Source organism: Globicephala melas, chromosome 11, assembly GCF_963455315.2.
Source record: "Globicephala melas chromosome 11, mGloMel1.2, whole genome shotgun sequence".
NCBI lineage: Eukaryota > Metazoa > Chordata > Mammalia > Artiodactyla > Delphinidae > Globicephala > Globicephala melas.
The window spans coordinates 39477597-39498173 of record NC_083324.2 but is presented as its reverse complement, the minus strand read 5'-3'; the positions used below and the strand labels follow the sequence as shown (position 1 = coordinate 39498173).

General features: G+C 51.2%; 1 protein-coding gene across 2 annotated transcripts; it reads right to left on the bottom strand.

Moving 5' to 3' along the window:
- Window positions 1-141: 141 nt before the first annotated feature.
- On the bottom strand, window positions 142-20173 carry SHISA5 (shisa family member 5). 2 transcript variants are annotated; one of them, XM_030866988.2, is made up of 6 exons: window positions 19990-20173; window positions 16225-16381; window positions 8081-8164; window positions 1776-1891; window positions 1412-1624; window positions 142-1330 (listed from the first exon to the last, which is right to left on the bottom strand). In XM_030866988.2, exons 1-6 carry the CDS (start codon window positions 20057-20059, stop codon window positions 1251-1253), a joined length of 720 nt encoding a protein of 239 aa, XP_030722848.1. In that variant the 5' UTR covers window positions 20060-20173; the 3' UTR covers window positions 142-1250. The 2 variants fall into 2 exon arrangements, with proteins under 2 accessions (XP_030722848.1, XP_030722851.1); XM_030866991.2 differs by lacking the exons at window positions 8081-8164; window positions 16225-16381; window positions 19990-20173 and adding an exon at window positions 3248-3405.
- Window positions 20174-20577: the final 404 nt, after the last annotated feature.

The window sequence follows — 20577 nt, the reverse complement described above, 5'->3', positions numbered from 1 at the left end:
CTTTGTCCATCACCCTCCCTAGCAGGATGGTCAGACGTCTGAGCCCAATAAAAGTAGGGAAGACAAGGAACTTCAAATACTGGATGGAAATGATACCTAGCCTAAAACCCAATCCCAGCAGCCAAGAAAGGAGACAGCAGCTCCAAATAGTTGGATTTATTATAAACAAGGGTGCAGACCCTAGACTCCAAAACACATCAACAGGTACAAAGCTACTATGTGGTGAGACGTTAACGGAGGGATAGGGAACAGCGAGGTATGTGTCTGGGCCAAGAGCAGCCACCAAGGGTCCCCTCCACCTTTGGTCCAGACGACACCTTGGCCCAGGCGTCCCCACTGCCAAGACAAACTGTGGCCTGGGGTACAGGAGCTGGAAAGCCTGTGAGGCTGGCGCTGGGGAAGCAGGGACTATCAGACATCAGAGTTCCTCTGCTCTCTGGGGCAATTTTCCTCCAGGACCCAGGGGTTTCAGCCTCACAGCAACTATTACACACATTTTGAAACAGAAAACAGGCAAAATACTTAGCTAAAAGTAAAACAAAAACACTGCAGGGAGGACACCTGAGTGTGTAGGTGGACAGAGGCCACCCTGCCCACTTAAGGTGGCGGCCAGAGCCAACCAGGGCAGCCAGACCGAGGGTAAATGTGGGCCTCCAGGTGGTCCCAGGAGGGATGCAAGAACACAGACCAGGCACACAGCGCTCAGGGGAGGGTGGGGTTCTGCCTGAGGTGTTTTGATATCAGGAGGCTGCCCACCCTCCACTGGGCATGGCACAGGCTCAGGGAGCTATGGGTAAGGGTTGAGACTCACCTGTAGCCAGTTCCCAAGCCTCACCCACCTGCCTGCATCATCCTCGGGTTCTTCAAAGACAAGCCTGGGGACAAGCCATGGCCTTGAGCAATGGCTAGCCATTCTGCAGAAACTGGAACACGTGTGCATCCTGCCGGCAAAAGTCTGTACTATCCTAGTGTGACAAGCCCCACTTGCTCTCCCTGGGGTGGTCTAGAAAAGAACTGTTCTTTGAATTTTGCTTGAGATTTCAGGAAGCATGATTTCGAGTGAGGAAGGCAACAGAGTGTGGTCCCAGCAACTCTGGCAAGAATTGTTCCCAGCCCCTCATTGGCATCACAAGAAGCCTCATGTACAAACAGGACACACACACCACGCACAGGGAGAAAAGGACCGTGCCTGCATACCCATTCACACACACATGACAGATCAAGTGGCAGCCAGAGATGCAATGTTGTGCTCAGGGGGCCGCCTTCGGGGGGTCCATGTAGGCTGGATTGTAAGGAGGCTGGCTTGCAGGGTAGGGCATGGCTGCACCTCCTGAAAATAGAGAGGACACTGGTTGGCGGTGGGCATGGCTGCAGGGGGTCCGGCACAGTTGGAGTCGGTAGGGGTACTCACCAGCCACTGTCTCATGGTAGGCGGGGGGGCCCATGGGCTGGGCCAGGTAGGGTGGTGGGTACTGTGTGGGGTACGGCGCTGCTGGCATCCCTGGCTGGGGGGGCATGGGGTGGTAGCCCTGGTACGTTGGTCCGGGGTAGCTGGGCGGCACACTTGGAGCTTGCGAGTAAGGGGTGTGCACTACTGTGGTGGCTGTGGTGGTAGTCACGACCGCTGAAAAGAGAGTCCCAGTTAGGACCCTCAGGCCTGCCACCCCTCCCTCCAGCTCAGCTCCGTCAGGCCCCTGGTAAACCACGCCCACCACCCGGGGTCGGCACCCTCACACAAGGGGTCACAGTGGGGCAGGTGGGCTGGAGATGCTTACGACGCGGTCGGCGGCACATCTTGTACAAATAACAGCAGGAGCAGGTGAAGCAGATGATGATAGTGACAACGGAGAGCACAAAGATGGTCAGTCCGACGGCCACAGTCGTTCCAAACCTGCCAAAAAGCCAGTCAAGGCCCAGGGCCTCTCTCCCCTACCTAGGACCAGCAGTCCACACCACACCCATGCCCAAGGTGCACCCCTCTTGCCAGGGGAGACTCTGGGCAACACAGATAGAGCAACCTCTGGGGTATGTAGCTTGAACCTGTTTCAGCCTCAGGTGTTTCCTCAAGTGTAAAATGGGGTTGACTGAGAGTCACCCGGGGGGGGCCCCTGGCCACACCCTCAGGAGCACGGGAGAGAGTTCTTCAGGTGCCTCCCCCATACACACATCTTGTCTACCCCCACCGAGCCAGCGGCAGATGCCCATCGAGTACATGCCACAAGCCAGGCACTGTGTGGCTTGAACCAAAAACTCAAGAGGTGGGCAAGACAGACCAACTCATGGCCTCTGGGAGCCCACAGATTATTAGAGGAGGCAGGTGTTGAAAGGAAAATGACTCAGGAAGCACAGGTAACGAAAACGGGGAGAAGTTCCAGGAAAGGGGAGGCTGGTGTGGCCAGGACAGTGAAGTGAGGCACGCAGCGAGCCCAGGGTAGGGCTGCTGGCCCCCGGAGTGACGGTGAGCTTGCTGGGTGCCAAGCACTGTGCCAGGTGTCCACATACACCCTCGCTCTGACCAGAAGGGCAGGTGGGTAAAGTAAGAGCCAGGCGGGGCTGGAGGGGCCCTGCCTTCTGAAGAGGCCGCCTCCCTGCCCACGCAGGCCCCTCAGCAAGGACCAGGACCAAGTGGAGAGCCCGCCCCCTGAGAATGCAGGCCGTGGTGCGAAGTTCACCAAAGCCGACCTTCAAGGGCACAGCCACAGCCCCAAGCTGTCCTCCCCTGTTCCCCGAGGCCAAGCAGTGTGCCAGTAAAAGGCAACTGCACCAAGCACATCAAAACGTGGAAGGGGCTTGGTGAGCTTTAGGCATTCGCCTCCCCTGAGGCCTGGGGGAAGGCTGCGCCCCGCCTTGGGTGGAGGGTCTTCCATCTCGCAGCCCAGACGGGCAGCACAAGCTCAGCAAGGCCCGGTGCACAGCTTTGGGACAGACTAAGGACAGACCCTTCACAATCCAGACTCAAAATACCTGACTGCGTTCGTAAAATAGGAGCCATTGGCCACTGTGAGGCCCAGAACAAGGCCCCAAGACAGGACCGTCAGGAGGTACCTTCCTGCCGAACCAGAGGAGCCTGTCACTGCTCCTCACCCACAGGCTCCTCCCAGACCCTCCACTGACCCAGGGATGTAGACACGCACACCCACGTTCACACGCAATCAATAGCACTCAACTGTAGGGCCACCACCACCGATCTCTAATCTCTCTTTCTCTCTCTTCTGTCTCTGACACACAGTATGGCGCCCAAGCTCACCCCATGTTAGCCTCCACCTTCACTTAGGGGCCTCCTGCACCCCCGGACTTCCCCTTTCCATCATGAGGCCACTCGGTTTCAATCTCCTCCCCTTTCCAGGAAAAGTAAAGCAAATCTCCTCGGCCCTCCCCTACCCCTGACGTCAGAGGCAGGAAGGAGAGATGCGGGGCCTCTTAAAGACACAGTGCGGCTGGCAGGCGCCCCAGCTGCTCCCAGCTGCGCTCCAAACTGGGGCCAGGAGTGGGGAGGGAAGTGCTCGGCTGTCTTCCCGGAGCTGCCTCCTCAGCCCTGCCTGCCCAGGCCCAGCTTCTCCACCCCACTGTCCAGGAGAGCACTACCACGGGGTCCAAGACATGCCCCGCCTAGGGTCCCCAAACCACGCTCCTGCTCCGCCCAGCTCAGCCGGCCAGCCCTGTTCCAGCGGTCCCCTCGATGGGCTCCTTCAGCCATCTAAGCCTACCAGCAGACCCGGGGGCCCGCCGGCCCGTCCCCTCAGCTCCTCCTCTCCCACCAGCACATGCTCCAAGCCACAAACCTGCCTGAACCTGAACCTGCCTCACCAGGAAGATGCAGATGCCTCCCCAAGTCCCCTTGGCCACCCTGTCAGGTCTTATCTTGTCACTCCTGCTCGAAAGCCTAGTATGGCTCCTGTAGCTCCTGGGGTCACACAGGAATTTGCTTTATAATTTACTTGTTAAACTTCGTGTGATGTGTGTGTGTATCTGTACTTTTCTCTGTGTGTGTGTGTATACATATATAAATACATATATAATAGTTGGTAATAAAAGGAAAAAAATCTAGGATTTGTCTTATCAGATAGTAACACTTACAAGAGGCAAATGTTAATCTTAATTAAAAGTCTAAATAAGATAAAACTTGTGTGGCCTGGGACTCCCAGCCTCCCTCCTGTGTGCTCCAGCCACATCACCCTCCTTTTCAGCTTTTGAAAGCACCATGCTGTGTCCTACCTCAGGGCCTTTGCACACGCATTTCCTCCCGCCCAACTGCGCCGTCTGCTCTTCTCTTCCTCCCACCCCTACACAAAGTGACCCCTTGGTCACTTTTCAGACCTCAGCTCAAAACATCACTTCCTCAGGGACACCTTCCCTGACCATGCAGATGAGGTAAGGCTCCTCGATAAGTGCTCTTACAAATCAAATTCTTGTCTACCTCAGTTTATAAACACACACTCCTTTGTGTGAGCGTTTGACTAATGTGCATCTTACCTCCAGCCTGTGGATTCATGGATGCACAGACTGCACCAGCTCTGGACCATCACTGTATCTCCAGTGACTGGACATACAGGAGGTGCTCAATAAGTATTTAACAAATAAATAAATTCACTCAGGGACCCCATGGGCAGCACCTAGTAGGACAGCAAGGCACATTGCCCTGAGGAACAGCAATATTTGAGGGGTGGTTGCAGAGTGGGGCAGGGGCCTGTGGCCACAACAGGCCACGACACTAATGGAACCACACCTCCGAGAGGAAGGAATGGGGCTTCCCAAGGCTGAGGCTACCTCCCAGATCAAGGAGCCCAAAGGCCAAGTTCAGAAGGCAGAGTTGGCCTAGGCAGGAAGGGACAGAAGGCCAGGGGAACAAGCGCCCAGGCAAGGAGCTTGCAGCGGGGCTGAATGGGACGGCCCCTAGGAGGCCAAAGACTTCCAACGTCCAGACACCGAGAGGGCCGTCTCTGGAACTGAGACACCAGCACTCTCACCGCGACGCTGGCCAGGCAGCACGCGGCCGTGACACACTGGGTGAGAGAGCTGCGGAAGGAGCACAGTGAGGGCTGAGAACTGACACAGGTTGGCGATGCCCAGACCTCACCTAGTGGACCTCCCTGCCCTCCCCCTGCACCATCACAGCAGAGTCAGCGCAGAGGGTCAGCAGTGACCTGCCTGGAGCCTGGAGCCAGCAGTTCCACCACTTGGGTGCTTCAAGACACACCATTCCTGCCTGATCATCCTGTGAGTGAAAGGAGCTAGGAAGGGACAATGAAATCAGGACCCAAAAGAACCATGACAGGGAACCAAGGAAGCTCTGGGGAGAAAACCAGCCACTGACCATCAACAGGGCAGGACAGGAGTCACCTGCCAAAGCGGAGAGTGGGTGGAAGACCCACAGGTAACATGGCCACACCATGGGGAGCATGGAGCCCAGGCCATGACAGGCAGATGTGGTCTCATCTGCATCGCTGTGCTCTGAACTGGTGCCTCCTTCTTGGAGAACCCAAGGAGTCACCCAGAGGAAGAGCGGGGGTAGGGGGGTGAAGTCCAAGAATGAAGCGAGAGGGGTCGGAGGTGGGGAGGGGGGCAGAGCTGGCACAGGCCCCCTCAGCACATAGGGTCCTTCCCCTGTCGAGTGTCCCCCGAGCTTCCAACCAGGGCTGGACCCCACCAAGGAACCAATGCTCCAATGGACAAACAACAGTGCCCTTGGCCAAGGGGGCATCACACGAATGCTCACAGGAGAGGATGTCTCTTTGGGGCCCAGGGGGGCGACCACCTGGGGGCATCCACAGAAGACGTGTCACTGATGACCCCATCCCTCCACCCTCCCAGCACCTACTCCTGGAGCCCTAAACCTTTGTAAGGCAGGTGCTGTGCACCACGCTGGGGCTCTGCTCAGAAGCAGAGGAGAGATGGGGCAGGATGGGGTGGGGGCCCAAGGGGGCTGAGCAGCATCTGCACTCCCAGCAGATGGGCAAGATGGCCTGGTGCGGAGGCAGCAGGACACTCACACCTCCGCATCTGCAGGAGGTGGGGGGAGATGCTCCTGAGCTGGCCCCGGGAAGCCACTTCTCCTCTGCCTCCTGGGGGACCTTGTTCTGCAGTGTGGAACCCACCTTTCTCACACAGTGCTCAGTACTCACTCACAAACCAGGCCACCTTCCACGTTCCTTGCCCCTCTCTGAACCCTCTCCAGCTCCTCATGCAGCTGACCCTCAACACACTCAATCCCACCCAAATCCGAGCCCTTCATCCAGAACCCACTCCTCCTCTGTCCTGTATCTCCCCATGCAGGGCAGAGAGCAGGACACCACACCGCGGCCCCTTCCCTGGCAACCTTCCTAGCAAGCAGCCTCACCTCACCTCACCCCGCCAGCCCAGCCTCTCTCTGGCCTACAACACCTGGACCAGGAAGCCATGGTCCAGGCTCCCCGCCAGCTGCTGACATACTCCGGGGAGCAGTCAGAGTGGTCTTCATCCTAAAACACCATTCAGACCCCAGCACTGCCCAGAGCCCTCCACGGTGCCTGCCCAGGACGAGGCCCACACTGACTGGACATCAGACCCCCATGTGGGGCCAACTGAAAGCCCACAGCCTCGGGCCTCAGCAACGGGGTGCTCCCTGCATGTAGAGGGAGTGGCGCTTCCAGGTCTCAGTCTCTGACCAACATAGGGAACAGGATCAGCAGGCAGAACAGAGGGAGGAGGCCCAGCCACGGTTGCCTAGGAGCAAAGCTGCACCTCTTCCCCTCCCCCACTCCCAGGAGCCCTGCCCCAATTCCTCTGCAGCCAAAGAGGCCCACACTCACCCAGGCCCACAGGGCAAGATGGGACAGGACAAGAACCTGGACCCCCCTACACAGGCCCAGAGCCCAAAGTCTCTTCCTCCAAAGGGGCAACCAGGCCTAGGCGGACCTTCTCAGAGGCGCTTCTAGATCCACCGAGGTAGAGGGCAGATGGCACGTGGAACAGACTCCGCCAGGAAAACACACAAGCAGCTGCACGCCCATTCCATCCACGCGAAATGTGCATCACAACACCCGTCACGGTGGCAACAAGACAGCGCAAGAACCTGGCCAAGGGGACTGGAGTTTGGGCAACTGGGGTATTCCCCGGCCCCCTGAAGGGAAGGCCCTGACAATAACCATGACCCACAAACCCTGACACAGACTGTGCATCATCAGTTATTCCAGCATCTTTACTACACAATAATCACCCCATCACTATGCACCCTGCACCACCATTGCCCCTGTCACTTTCACCACTGCCACCATTACCCCAACACCAATACCCACCACCAGCATCCTTATCACATCTCCCTGTCACTGTCCCCCATCACCACCATCACCTCCTACCATCATACACCTGCCTGTCACCCCATTACAGAGCCCCACCATAGCCCCCATTACCATCAGCCTCTACACCATCAACACGCACTACTCCCCCATTACCACACATCCACCATCATCTACCATCACCCTATCCCGGACCAGGAAGCCAGATGTGATAGGGATGCTGGTGGTGGGTATTGGTGTTGGGGTAATGGTGGCAGTGGTGACAGTGATGCGGGCAATGGTGGTGCGGGGTGCAGAGTGATGGGGTGATTATTGTGGGGTAAAGATGCTGGGATAACTGATGATGCACCGTCTCTGTGTCAGGGTTTGTGGGTCGTGGTTATTGTCAGGGCCTCTCCCCACCACCACTGCACCCAGCACCACCACTGTACCATCACCACACACTCAGCATTGTAGCCCCCATCATCTCATCCCTGCCACCCCTGCCGCATCACTATCACCTTTTGCCACTATCATCCCCATCACCTACATCCATAGGTCACCTGTGCCCACACCATCACCTAGGTCAATATGACCACCCACACCTGGCCTTTCCATCGTGAACCCCCAACCACAGTCTCCCCCATCCCTGGCACAATGATGAAGACACCCAACACAAGGATCAAAGGTCCTGGAGGTCAGATATGGTGACAGCTTCCCTGAGGCTCTAGGCCAAGGACTCTGTGCCATCCCAGTCCCCACAGCCCTCCTGAGCCCCCTTGTCACCTCTTCCAGGAAGATGTACCCAGACTGCAGGTTTTATTTACCCAGACATGGGGTCGCTGTCCAGGCTAAAGCGAAACTTCAGTGTTGAGCCCAGCTGTTCCGGTGGCTCCACGTTGGTGGGGACGCTGCAAAAAGGAAACCTCACAATTAACATGCCTGCGCCCCACCCAGCACACCGAGAACGAACAAACACTAACTTAGCACACACACAGAACATGCATGAAAGCCAGCCCCATACTGGGCCAGAGAAGTAGCCCTGGGGGCCTCTGGAGGACGGATATCACACACACCAAGATCTCAGGCTACAAAGCCACACATCCTTCTAAAGTGCACATCGAACGTTCTCTAGGACAGACCACATGTGAGGCCACAAAACCAGTCTCAAGAGATCTGAAAAGACAGTTATCATACAAAGTATCTTCAATCACAATGGGATGAAGTTATAAATCAGTAACAAAAGACACACGCTACAAAATTAAAGAAAAAAATCCTAAAAAAAAACCCTCATACCTTGGGAAACTAACATATTACAGCAACAACAGCAACAAAAGAGCTGTGGCTTAAATAAGAAATCATAGAGGAAATTAAGAAATCTGTAAAACTGAATGATAATAAAAATACCACTGGTCAAAATTTGTGAAACACAGCTAAAGGGTTCTTAGAAGGAAATTATAGCTTTAATACTGAGATGGTAGTAAACTGAAGAAGACGGGAAAAATGTAATAGAACAAACCCCCCAAATAAGGAAGGAATTAATAAAGATAACTGCAAAAATAAAAGAGAATAGCAGCCATGGAAAATAAGAGAAGATTAACAGAACGAAAGCTGGTGGACCTCTGGCAAGACTAATCAAGAAAAGGAGAAAAGACGCAAAAAGATAAAAATACAGAAGGAAAAGGAGTAAACTATAGACACAAGAGAGATTTTAAAAATAATAACTGTCTGGGAATTCTCTGGTGGTCCAGTGATTAGGACTTGGCGCTCTCACTGCCGAGGCCTGGGTCCAATCCCTGGTCAGGGAGCTAAGATCGCACAAGCCTCATGGTGCGGCCCCCCTCCCCAAAATGATAATAACTGTTTGAATTGAACAAACCACCTGTGAAAAGGCATTTTTGAAACAAATGGAGGCAACTGAAGACAGACTAGTACAGAAAGCTATTAATGAACTGCTGTTAATTGTGCCAAGTGTGTTCCTGATATATAATTATATTTCTTTTTAAAGGACTCACTTCTGCAGATAACTAATATTTAAGGAGAAATTTTTATGCCTGGGATGGGTTTTAAAATAATCCAGAAAACAAAAGTAGTGGGAGGTATATGGAACACTAATGTTAGAGTACTGATAACTATGGGAGCAGATGATGGATATATGGATTTATTATTCTCTCTGCTTTTGTATGTATTTGAAAATTCTCAAAATAAATTCTCAACAAATTAACAAAATAAAATTCAAGAAACAAAGAAAAAAATGCAAGAGCATTAGGAACAACTATACCGTACTAACTTTGAAGGACAAGTAAAGCTGAGAAGAAAATATTCTTTAAAACTTCAGTGTGTGTGCGTTGGCAAGCAATAACAAGAGTAAAGCACACCAAGCTGGGATGCAGGGAGGGCGGGGGGAGTGTGTGGCTGGGAAGAGACTTCCACGGAGGTGGGCCTGGCATCTGAAGCCCCTTTTCTCCTGGGGGCATTAGCCTATTTCAGAGGGGCAGCTGAGAGCAGCATTTCTGAAAGCCTCAGGTGGCAGAAATTATATCCAGAGGCCAGCAGGTGGGCAAGCCCTGATGATTCCCACCCACTTGGGCTGGGTCCTGAAAAGCAAGGAGAAACTCAGCATGAGTTTCTCAGCTCAGCTCTGCAATTAGGCCAAGGTGACCTTAGAGTGCTCATGTCCCTGGCAAAAGCAATATCAATCCTCCCTGGAGGAAGTCCTAAGGTCCAAATGTTTACAATCAATTTTGCAAATGCAATGTTTGGCACACAACTGAAGATTTTCAGGAACACTAGGACACTAGACAACATGACTAGAAAACAACAGAAACAACTGAAATATCCACAAGGGCTTTAAATATTGAAGTTATCACACCCTAACATTAAAACAAAACATACTTTAAGATAACTAATAAGAACCTGCTTTATAAAAATGAAATTAAGTTTAAAAAAAACACTTTGGGACTTCCCTGGTGGCACAGTGGATAAGATTCTGTGCTCTCAATGCAGGAGGCCCTCATCAGGGAACTAGATCCCACATGCATGCTACAACTAAGAGTTTGCATGCCACAACTAAGGAGCCCACCTGCTGCAACTAAGGAGCCAGCGAGCTGCAACTAAGTAGCCCACCTGCCACAACTAAGACCCAGTGCAACCAAATAAGTAAATAAATATTAAAAAACAAAACAAAACATACTTTGTTCAAGGAGATGAAAGGAAAAAAATTAAGCAGTTTAGAAGAACTTGAAATATAAAAAAGAAACAAAAATTCTAGAACTAAAAAATTACACACAAAAATAGTAATTTATGGGCTTCCCTGGTGGCACAGTGGTTGAGAGTCTGCCTGCCGATGCAGGGGACGCAGGTTCGTGCCCCGGTCCGGGAAGATCCCACATGCTGCGGAGCGGCTGGGCCCGTGAGCCATGGCCGCTGAGCCTGCGCGTCCAGAGCCTGTGCTCCGCAACAGGAGAGGCCACAACAGTGAGAGGCCCGCGTACCGCAAAAAATAATAATAAAAAAATAAAATAATAATAATAATTTATTAGACACAGTGCAAGATATAATTAAACAATTGGAGGATAGGCCCAAACAAATATATATACACTAAAGCCTGGAGACAAAAAGATGGTAAATGTAAATACAAAAGAGAGTAGGTGAAATACGGAATACAATTTACAAAAGGTCTTACATGTGTGTAATTAGAGTCCTAGAGGGAGAAGTGTGAGAATGGGGCAGAAGCAATATTTAAAAAGATGATGGGGCTTCCCTGGTGGCGCAGTGGTTGGGAGTCTGCCTGCCGATGCAGCGGACACGGGTTCGTGCCCCGGTCCGGGAAGATCCCACGTGCCGCGGAGCGGCTGGGCCCGTGAGCCATGGCCACTGAGCATGCGCTTCCGGAGTCTGTGCTCCGCAATGGAAGAGGCCACAACAGTGAGAGGCCCGCGTACCGCTAAAATAAATAAATAAATGAAGTGTATAATTTAATTAAAAAAAAAAAAAAAAAGATGATGGCTGGAGTTACTCAGTTTTCCTGGATATCTACCATAAATGCAGGAGATATACATGCTATTAAAATTGTTTGTTTTTCTCCTAGCAAAAACAAAAACAAAAAAAACAAGCCAACAATTCCAGAAGTACTGTGAACCCCAAGCAGCAAAAATTCAAAGAAAAGCACACTTAGGCACATCATAGTAAAACTGCTGAAAACCAAATACAAAGAGGAAAAACTTAAAAATTAGTCAGAGAAAAGATATGTTGCTTGCAAAGGAGCAATAATAAAGCCATCAGCTGATTACTCAACAGAAACAACAGACACCAGGAGTTAATGGAATGAGGGAACTTCCCTTGTGGTCCAGTGGCTAAGACTCTGCCTTCCCAATGCAGGGGGCCTGGTCAGGGAACTACATCCCATGCCACAGCTAAAAGATCCCACACGCCACAATGAAGACCCGACGCAGCCAAATAAATAAATAAATAAATTTTTTTTTTAAAAAAAGAAGACAATGGAATGAAAGCTTCAAAGTGCTGAACTTTAGGGCTTCCCTGGTGGTGCAGTGGTTAAGAATCTGCCTGCCAATTCAGGGTACATGGGTTTGAGCCCTGGTCCGGGAAGATCCCACATGCCACAGAGCAACTAAGCCTGTGTGCCACAAATACTAAGCCTGCACTCTAGAGCCCGCGAGCCACAACTACTGAGCCCGCACGCCTAGAACCCATGCTCCACAACAAGAGAAGCCACCGTAATGAGAAGCCCACAGACTGCAACGAAGAGTAGCCCCCGCTCACCACAACTAGAGAAAGCCCGCGCGCAGCAACAAAGACCCAATGCCGCCAAAAATAAATAAATAAATTTATAAAAAACAAATAAATAAATTGATCTTTAAAAAAAAGTGCTGAAATTTGATAACTTCAAAGTGCTGAAAGTTAATAACTGCCAACCTAGAAATCTATAACGAGGAAAAATATCCTTTAAGAAAGAATGTAGGACTTCTCTGGTGACTCAGTGATTAAGAATCCGCCTGCCAGGGCTTCCTTGGTGGCGCAGTGGTTAAGAATCCTCCTGTCAATGCAGGGGACACGGGTTCGAGCCCTGGTCCGGGAAGATCCCACATGCCGCAGAGCAACTAAGCCTGGGCACCACAACTACTGAGCCTGAGCTTTAGAGCCCGAAAGCCACAACTACTGAAGCTTGTATGCCTAGAGCCTGTGCTCCACAACAAGAGAAGCCACCGCAATGAGAAGCCCGCGCACCACAATGAAGAGTAGCCCTGGCTCGCCGCAACTAGAGAAAGCCCGCGCGCAGCAACGAAGACCCAATGCAGCCAAAAATAAATTAATTATTTTTTAAATCACTTAGACAATATTGAAGAATATCAAAGATTATTATAAAGACACAGTAATTGAGTCTGCTTTAGCCCAGGGACAGACAAACAGACCAATGTAACATAATAGAGAACCTAGAGACAGACACGCATATGTGGACACTCAATCTGTAACAAACTTGGCACTGTAGAGTGACAGAAAAAAAAGATAGTTTTCTCAATAAGTGGCGCTGGGTCAACTGAATACCCAAATTAAAAAATGAAATTTGATCTCTACTTACATGCACTACTACTACTAGGCATACTTAAAAGAAATCCATATACATGTGCACTAAAAGATATGTACAAAGATGCTCAAAGCAGCATTATTTGTTATAGCGAAAGGAAGGAAGGAAGGAAGGAAGGAAGGGAGGGAGGGAGGGAGGGAGGGAGGGAGGGAGGAAAGGAAGAAACAATCCAGATGTCCATCAACATTAAAATGGATCAACTGTGGTATAAAACTTAACATACACCAATGGAAATGAACAGACAACACAACATGGATGAAACTCACATGTTGAGAGAAAGAAACCAGATAGGAAATAGATGTATGACGTCATGTGTATGTCTGTGTGTGTGTGTGTGTGTTTAACAGGTATAGCAGTTTAATGGTTACCTTTGGGGATAACAGAGGGAATACTGATTGGTAAGTAACATGAGGGGGCTTCTGGGATGCTGTGATGTGCTAATTCTTGCCCTGGATAGGTGGTGGTTACGTGGATGTGGATGTGTTTACTCTGCAGTAATTCACTGAACTGTACACTTTATATTTGTGTACTTTTATGTATGTATGATATATACTGCCCCCAACCCCAATAAAAAAACTAAACTATAGAACTTAGGGATGCATGTTTGGGTATTACAGCTCTAAAGAAAAGCAAGGCTATATAAAAGTTAAGAATTATCACTATCTTAGTGGGATGAGAGGAGAGACAGTGATTGGGAGTAAGCTCAACAGGACTTCTGATGTCTTGACCTGCAGAGTGGTCATGCAGATATTTGCTTTGTGATAAATCGCTGAGTTGTACATTTACTTTAATGCAGTTTTCTGTATGTGAATTATATGTTACAACATAACAGATCAAAAAACAATCTCAAGGAATGAGTTTAACAGCAGATTAGACACTTGAAGAATTGAATGAACTGAAAGGTTAGAAGACATTATCCAGAATGCAGCCGAGAGATGAAAATATGGAAGAGAGACTAGGAGATGTGGACACTGGAGGAGAAGATGCAGCATGTATAAATGGAGTCCCAGAAGGAAAGGAGAAGGAGGAAGGGCAATACTTAAAGAATAGCAGAGTATTTTCTAGAACTGATGAAAGTCACTAAACCACAGACTTAAGAAGCTCAAACATAACATCATAAATTTTTAAAAATCTATACCTCGATATATCATAGTGTAACTGAAGAATGCCAAAGACAAGAAAAGAAAAATCTTAAAAAGCTCTCACAAGGAAAGAAAAAGATTTCTTTTAAATGATGGACAACTGACTATTGAGCTGATGTCTCAACAGAGATAATGGAAGTCAGAGAAAATAACCATCAACTTAAGTCCTGCTCAGATAAAATATTCTTTAAGAATGAGATCAATATAATTTACCATATTAACAGAATAAAAATAGAAAAATCATCCAATTATCTCTAAAGATGCAGGAAAAATATTTGACAAAATTCAAGATCCCTTCATGATTAAAACTCCAAGCAAACTGGGAACAGAAGGGAACTTCCTCAACCCAATAAAGGGCACCTATGAAAAAGCTACAGCTAACATCATACCTAATAGTGAATGCTTTCTCCCTAAAATTGAGAACAAGACAGAGATGTCTGTTCTCACCATTTCTATTCATCATTATACTGGAGGTTCTGGCCAGTGTGATGAGACAAGAAAAAATAAAAGTATACAGATTGAAAAAGAAGTAAACATGGGACTTCCCTGGTGGTGCAGTCATTAAGAATCTGCCTGCCAATGCAGGGGACACGGGTTCAAGCCCTGGTCCAAGAAGATCCCACATGCCTCAGAGCAACTAAGCCCGTGGGCCGCAACTACTGAGCCTGCGGTCTAGAGCCCACAAGCCACAACTACTGAGCCCACATGCCACAACTACTGAGCCCACATGCCACAACTACTGAAGCCCATGCACCTAGAGCCCGTGCTTCACAACAAGAGAAGCCACCGCAATGAGAAGCCCGCAAACCTCAAAGAAGAGCAGCCCCCACTTGCCGCAACTAAAGAAAGCTCGCACGCAGCAACAAAGACCCAATGCAGCCAATAAATAAAGAAAGAAAAAGAAGTAAACAACAGAAGAAAAAATGGAATGAAAACAAACCAAAACAATACAGTAAGTGAAAAAGAAAGAAATATAGAACAAGAGAGACAAATATAAAGCACAAAACAAGATAGCAAATATTGAATGTAATCCCAGAAATACCAATAATTACATTAAACTTAAATGGAATAAATCCTCCTGTTTTTTAAAGCTACCAGAATAAATTTTTTAAAAAAAAAGAAAGAAAGAAGACACTTATAAAATGTAAAGACAGCAAAAGGGTAGCAGTAAAACGGTAGAATATGATCCATCAGGCATACAGCCTGGTGTCGCCATTCCCCAGAGAACTTTGCGACTCCTTAGTCAGTAACTACATGCATGTCTCTGACCTGGCAATTCGCTCCACTGTACTTGGCAAGAAATTCTCACATGGCTCTGTAAAGGAGGAAGTATATGAGGATGCCCACCACAGTTATCTATGACAGCAAGTTTTGGACTCACACCACAAAGAATACATGGCAGTGATGGGCACAGGCCAGGTGTACACACAGCAATGTGGATGCGTCTTACAAACACTGCACTGACTGCAAAAAGTAAGAGGGTTCACTGTGCCCACAGAATATAAACTTTGCAACACAAATAATCGAAAGAATACAACAGACTGGTTGCCTACAGAATAAGAGGGGAATGGAATGGTCATGGGAGATTAAAATAACATGGTGTAAGATGGTGGAGGGCTGGTCTTGCCCAGACCAATGATGGTCACCTGCCATGAGCTGAGCAGTGTGACTACCTCAACCCTCTATACCTGTGGCCGAACACAAACAAAACACACAGTATGGCAAAGGGAGACACACACAGGGTCCTAGAACCTTGGTTCCAGCCTATGAAACAGTTTAAACCCAAGATGCAGTGTAAATCCACGTGCCATGGCAAGAGGACACAGGCATGGCCCACAGTGGGCTACACACCCATGCACTATGCCCTCCAGGGTCCACAAGATGATACCTGCACAAATCACATACAACCCCCCACCAGGTGCACACACACACTGCGAGGTACACTCATGCCAAGGTGTCCACCCTGAGGACACGTTGGTACAAGTACACACCCAGGGGTGAGCCACAGGGCCTGCCGAGGCCACCAACCCCTGAGAAACCAGCTCAGCCCTCGAGAGTGGGGGAGAGAGGAACAAGGGACTACCTGAGCAGGGTCTGGGGAGTCCAGCCCAGGACAAGGACTCCCCAGTCCCCCACCCTCAGTGATCTGCCACCATCTCGAGAGGGCTGAGAGGAAAGATGGGCAGGCTCAGGCTGCCTACCTTGTGACCTCCGATGCACCCACCTGGCCTCCAGAACACCACATTCTTCCCCATTCCACACAAATTTCTTCAGCACATCAGAGCAGCAGTATTGGTCATAACAGGTGCCACAGCAGAAATCAGGACAGAACTTGGGGAAGAGGTTGTGTCCAGCGGAAACCATACACACCTCACTGTGGGCTGAAACAGAGAAACACACCGTTCATCTGTGGCCATGGGGCCAGGCCTCCACCCTGTCCCAGCCAATACAGCCCCTTCCCCAGCAAGGCCAGCAGGTCCCAGCATGCCAAGCCATCTCTGAGCCATCCCACTCATTGGCCACCTCTGGCCACTGCCCCAACCAGCCTTTCCCTCTCCCCTGGGCCACAGCAGAGGTGCCAACCTGGGCTCCCTCCCTCTCCCACCAGTCCACTTGCCCTCCAGATGGGACAGTGAACTTTCTACGTGTGAGTCTGACTGGGCCACTCCCCACTCTCAGGCCATGGGATCAAGCCCAGAGTCCACAAAGCAGGGTCCAGACTACAAAGGACCTTGAAGGTCACCCCCTTCTCTGCCCGTATTCTACCTGTTTCCCATCCTCCACCTTCAAATCTACCTACCCATCAAGGCCTTACTCCAGGCCCCCTCCTACAGAAGCCACCCAAGCCCAGCAGTCCCAGCTGCTAGGGACCAGGCCCTGGACTGACCCGTTCTTTTTATTTTTTTTGGCCACACTGCATGGCATGCGGGATCTTAGTTCCCCCCAACATTGGGAGCGCGAAGTGGACCGACCCGTTCTTTATTTTTTAATATTTTTTTTATTAATTTATTTTATTTACTATTTTTTATTTTTGGTTGCATTGGGTCTTTGTTGCTGTGCACGGGCTTTCTCTAGTTGCGATGAGCGGGGGCTACTCTTCATTGCAGTGTGCGGGCTTACTGTGGTGCCTTCTCTTGTGGAGCACGGGCTACAGAAGCACAGGCTTCAGCAGTCGTGGCTCGCGGGCTCAGTAGTTGTGGCTTGAGGGTTCTAGAGTGCAGGCTCAGTAGTTGTGGCGTATGGGCTTAGTTGCTCCACGGCATGTGGGATCTTCCCGGACCAGGGCTCGAGCCCATGTCCCCTGCATTGGCAGGTGGGCTCTTAACCACTGCGCCACCAGGCGAGCCCAGACTGACCCATTCTTTTATTATTTTTTTTTTTTTTGGCGGTACACGGGTCTCTCACTGCTGTGGTCTCTCCCGTTGTGGAGCACAGGCTCCGGACGCGCAGGCTCAGCGGCCATGGCTCACGGGCCCAGCAGCTCCGCTGGCATGTGGGATCCTTCCGGACCGGGGCACGAACCCGCATCCCCTGCATTGGCAGGCAGACTCTCAACCACTGCGCCACCAGGGAAGCCCCAGACTGACCCATTCTTAATCCTCACTCCCTGTCCCTACCGCTCAGCCACAGCAGCCTCAGTCCCTGCTGGACACTACGACTTCAGGAGCCGGCCCTCACAGACTATAGCTTTACAGCAGGCTGCCTCCTGACCAATTCACCATGGGCCACAGTCACTCCCGCCACAGAAGTGTCCATGCAGTACTTAGCCCTGGGCTGGGCCTGCAGTAGGAGCCCCAGAACCATCACAAGGCTCTTAGTCAGAGGTGGGGTCTAAGTATACCTGGCTGACAAGTGTGGAAACTGACCACAAAGTTTGCAAGCTTCCAGGAAGATGTTACGGCCAAATGTTCCCACGCATCCTTTGGCTACATTAGCACAGATCTAGTGCCCACCAGCAGGACAGAATGGTCCTGGATTCTGCCTAGACAGGCCCCAGATGGAACACCCAGTCCAGGAAGGCCCAGATGACTATGGTAGGCTGGGGATAGTCCTGATAAACCCTGAGGTACAAAGTCCTGGCACAGCACTGGGACTCTAAAGACCCAGCCTGGTCATGCCCCCAGGGCAGTGGGCAGTGTCTAGAGACCCAGCCTGGTTGGTATATTGAAAGGGAAAATTTGTCACCCCTAAATATTTCTCTTTGGGGACTTCCCTGGCAGTCCACTGTTAAGACTTCGCCTTCCAATGCAGGGGTGTGGGTTCGATCCCTGATCGGGGAGCTAAGATCCTACAGGCCTCGTGGCCAAAAAATGAACACACGAAACAGAAGCAATATTGTAACAAATTCAATAAAGACTTTAAAATTGGTCCACATCCAAATAAATAACTAAATAAATATTCCTCTTTGGCCTAAGGATTATTTTAAGCAGATTATTTTTAAGAAACTGCAGACATAGGAGAAGCTCTGAAAACTAAGAAGTTACCCTATTACAAATGTAATAGACATTTGTAAGTATAAAGGAACTCTCCATTTGTAAGTGTATCTCCCTCGCTGTACTAGGAAGAGGGGGTTGACCTTATCTCTAGAATCAATGCTGAAGGCATAGGTTTAAATCTGCATAACAACCTTACCCTTGTTTACTGGGCTTTTCCCGGTAACTTCCCATAACTGACCCCCAACATCCTCTTTTGCCTTTAGTTCAAGATGGTATTTAAGGTGAGGGCTTCCACCATTTGGGGGAGTTACTCAGTTTTCCTGTGTCTCTCTCATGTATACAGGAGGTATGCAGTTAAACTTTTGTTTTTCTCCTGTTAATCTGTCTTACATCAATTTAATTATTAGACCAGTCAAAGAACCTAGATGGCAAGAAGGGAAAATTTTTCCTCCCCCACAGTATCATGCACCCTGGGGCCACTGGCAGAGCAAGGTCCAAAGGCAGAGGCACTGACTGACCTCCTTGAGAAGGGACAACTAGGTGGGGGAGATGCTTTATTCCTGGCAGCTCCAGGCAGAACCCTGCTCTGGGCAAAGCTGCAGGGCAGAGGATGGGACCACCAACAGGCCCAATGTAGCCAGCTGTCCACCTGCCAGCAGGTACGCTCAGCATAGCCCATGCTACTGGGAGGCTCGGGCAACCTACCTCCAGCAGGCCCATTACAGGCTTTACAGCCACAGTCCAGCCCAAGCGTCTAAGCTGGGCCTGAAGACACACACAGGTGAGTCTGTTTGAGCCAAAAGCCCATGACACAAATGTTCTTCTGATGCCCAGACGCTCTGAACCAGGCTGTCCAGACCTCCCTGGACCAGAGAACAGGGCTCTACCTTCTCACTTTCCCAGGTCCTCCAGATTCGTCCACAGTCCCAAGGAAATAAAGTCCTTCCCTTGGAGGAAACCACCCACCCCAGAAGGATTTTTGGCTTCCTATGGAGGTGGGTGGGGGCAGTGCGCTTTTCCAATCCCTACCCCTGAAAGGCCCCCAGCCTTGCTTCCGCCGTCTGTGATTCATCCGTCTACAATCAACACACACAGTGTGTCTCCTCCAGCCCTGGGGGCCAGCTTCAGCAGTCTCCAGGAGTACCAGGGCCATGGAGGCAGAGTGTGGAGGTTCCCAGCCAATAAACAGAGGCTGAGGGAAGGCCTCTGATGGAGGGGCCAGGCCTCCCTGCTGCCACCATGCCCCGCTAAGGCCAGGCAGGGAATCCTACCCAGCCCCTTGGAACACTCTAGGACAGACACCCCCACCCTCCCCATTCTAGGACAGAACAATGATGGCAGCTGCCTGGGGTCTGGGCAGTGTCAGTGCTGACGGGAGGGAGGCTGGAGTGGAGGAGAGACCAGTCGTCGGGTCCGCTAACTGCCTCGAAGTTATTAGGGCTCGTCTGGGGTCACTGCGGGGACGGCGCTGCCCGGGCTCCTACCAGGGACGGCGCGGACGTGGCCACCCCCCATGCCTGCCAAGGATAAACTCCCCCACCGCCAAGACTCACCACCCGGAGGCGCTGGTAGCAGCAACAGCAACAGCAGCAGGATCCGAGGCGCTGGGGCCGGCGCGGCCATGGCTGGGCGGGTGGGCGGACGGACTGACGGTCGTAGCGCGGCCGTAGCCTCAGAGACCCCCGCGTCCACCCGCTTCCTCGCCTCGCCTCGCCTCGCCTCGCCTCGCCCCGCCCCGCCCCGCCCCTGCCCGGCCCGGCCGTTCCGGGAACCCCGCCCGGGAAGGAGAGGAGGGGAGGAGGAGGGCGAGAGAGGGTAAGCGGACGCCCCTCCCAGCCTCGGGGCTAGGCACTGTCCGGTGTCGGCTCCTCGGGACCGGCTCTCAGACACAGGCGACCACCGAAGTTGACTTCGACTCTCGGGGCCCTGTCCGCCCACAACCCCAGTCCCCACCCTGGGGCCCGGAGGGGGTCTCTGAGGGGATCTGCTTCCTAGCACTTGAGTGCCTGTTGGGTTCTGCTGGCAGGCGGGACACAGCCCCTCCCCGCTCCTAGGGTTCCTCACTTGCCCCGGGCATCCTCACTCCCCGGGAGGTACCCGAGGACCAAGTGGGGTGGCTGGGGGACAGCGCCCAGAGCAGA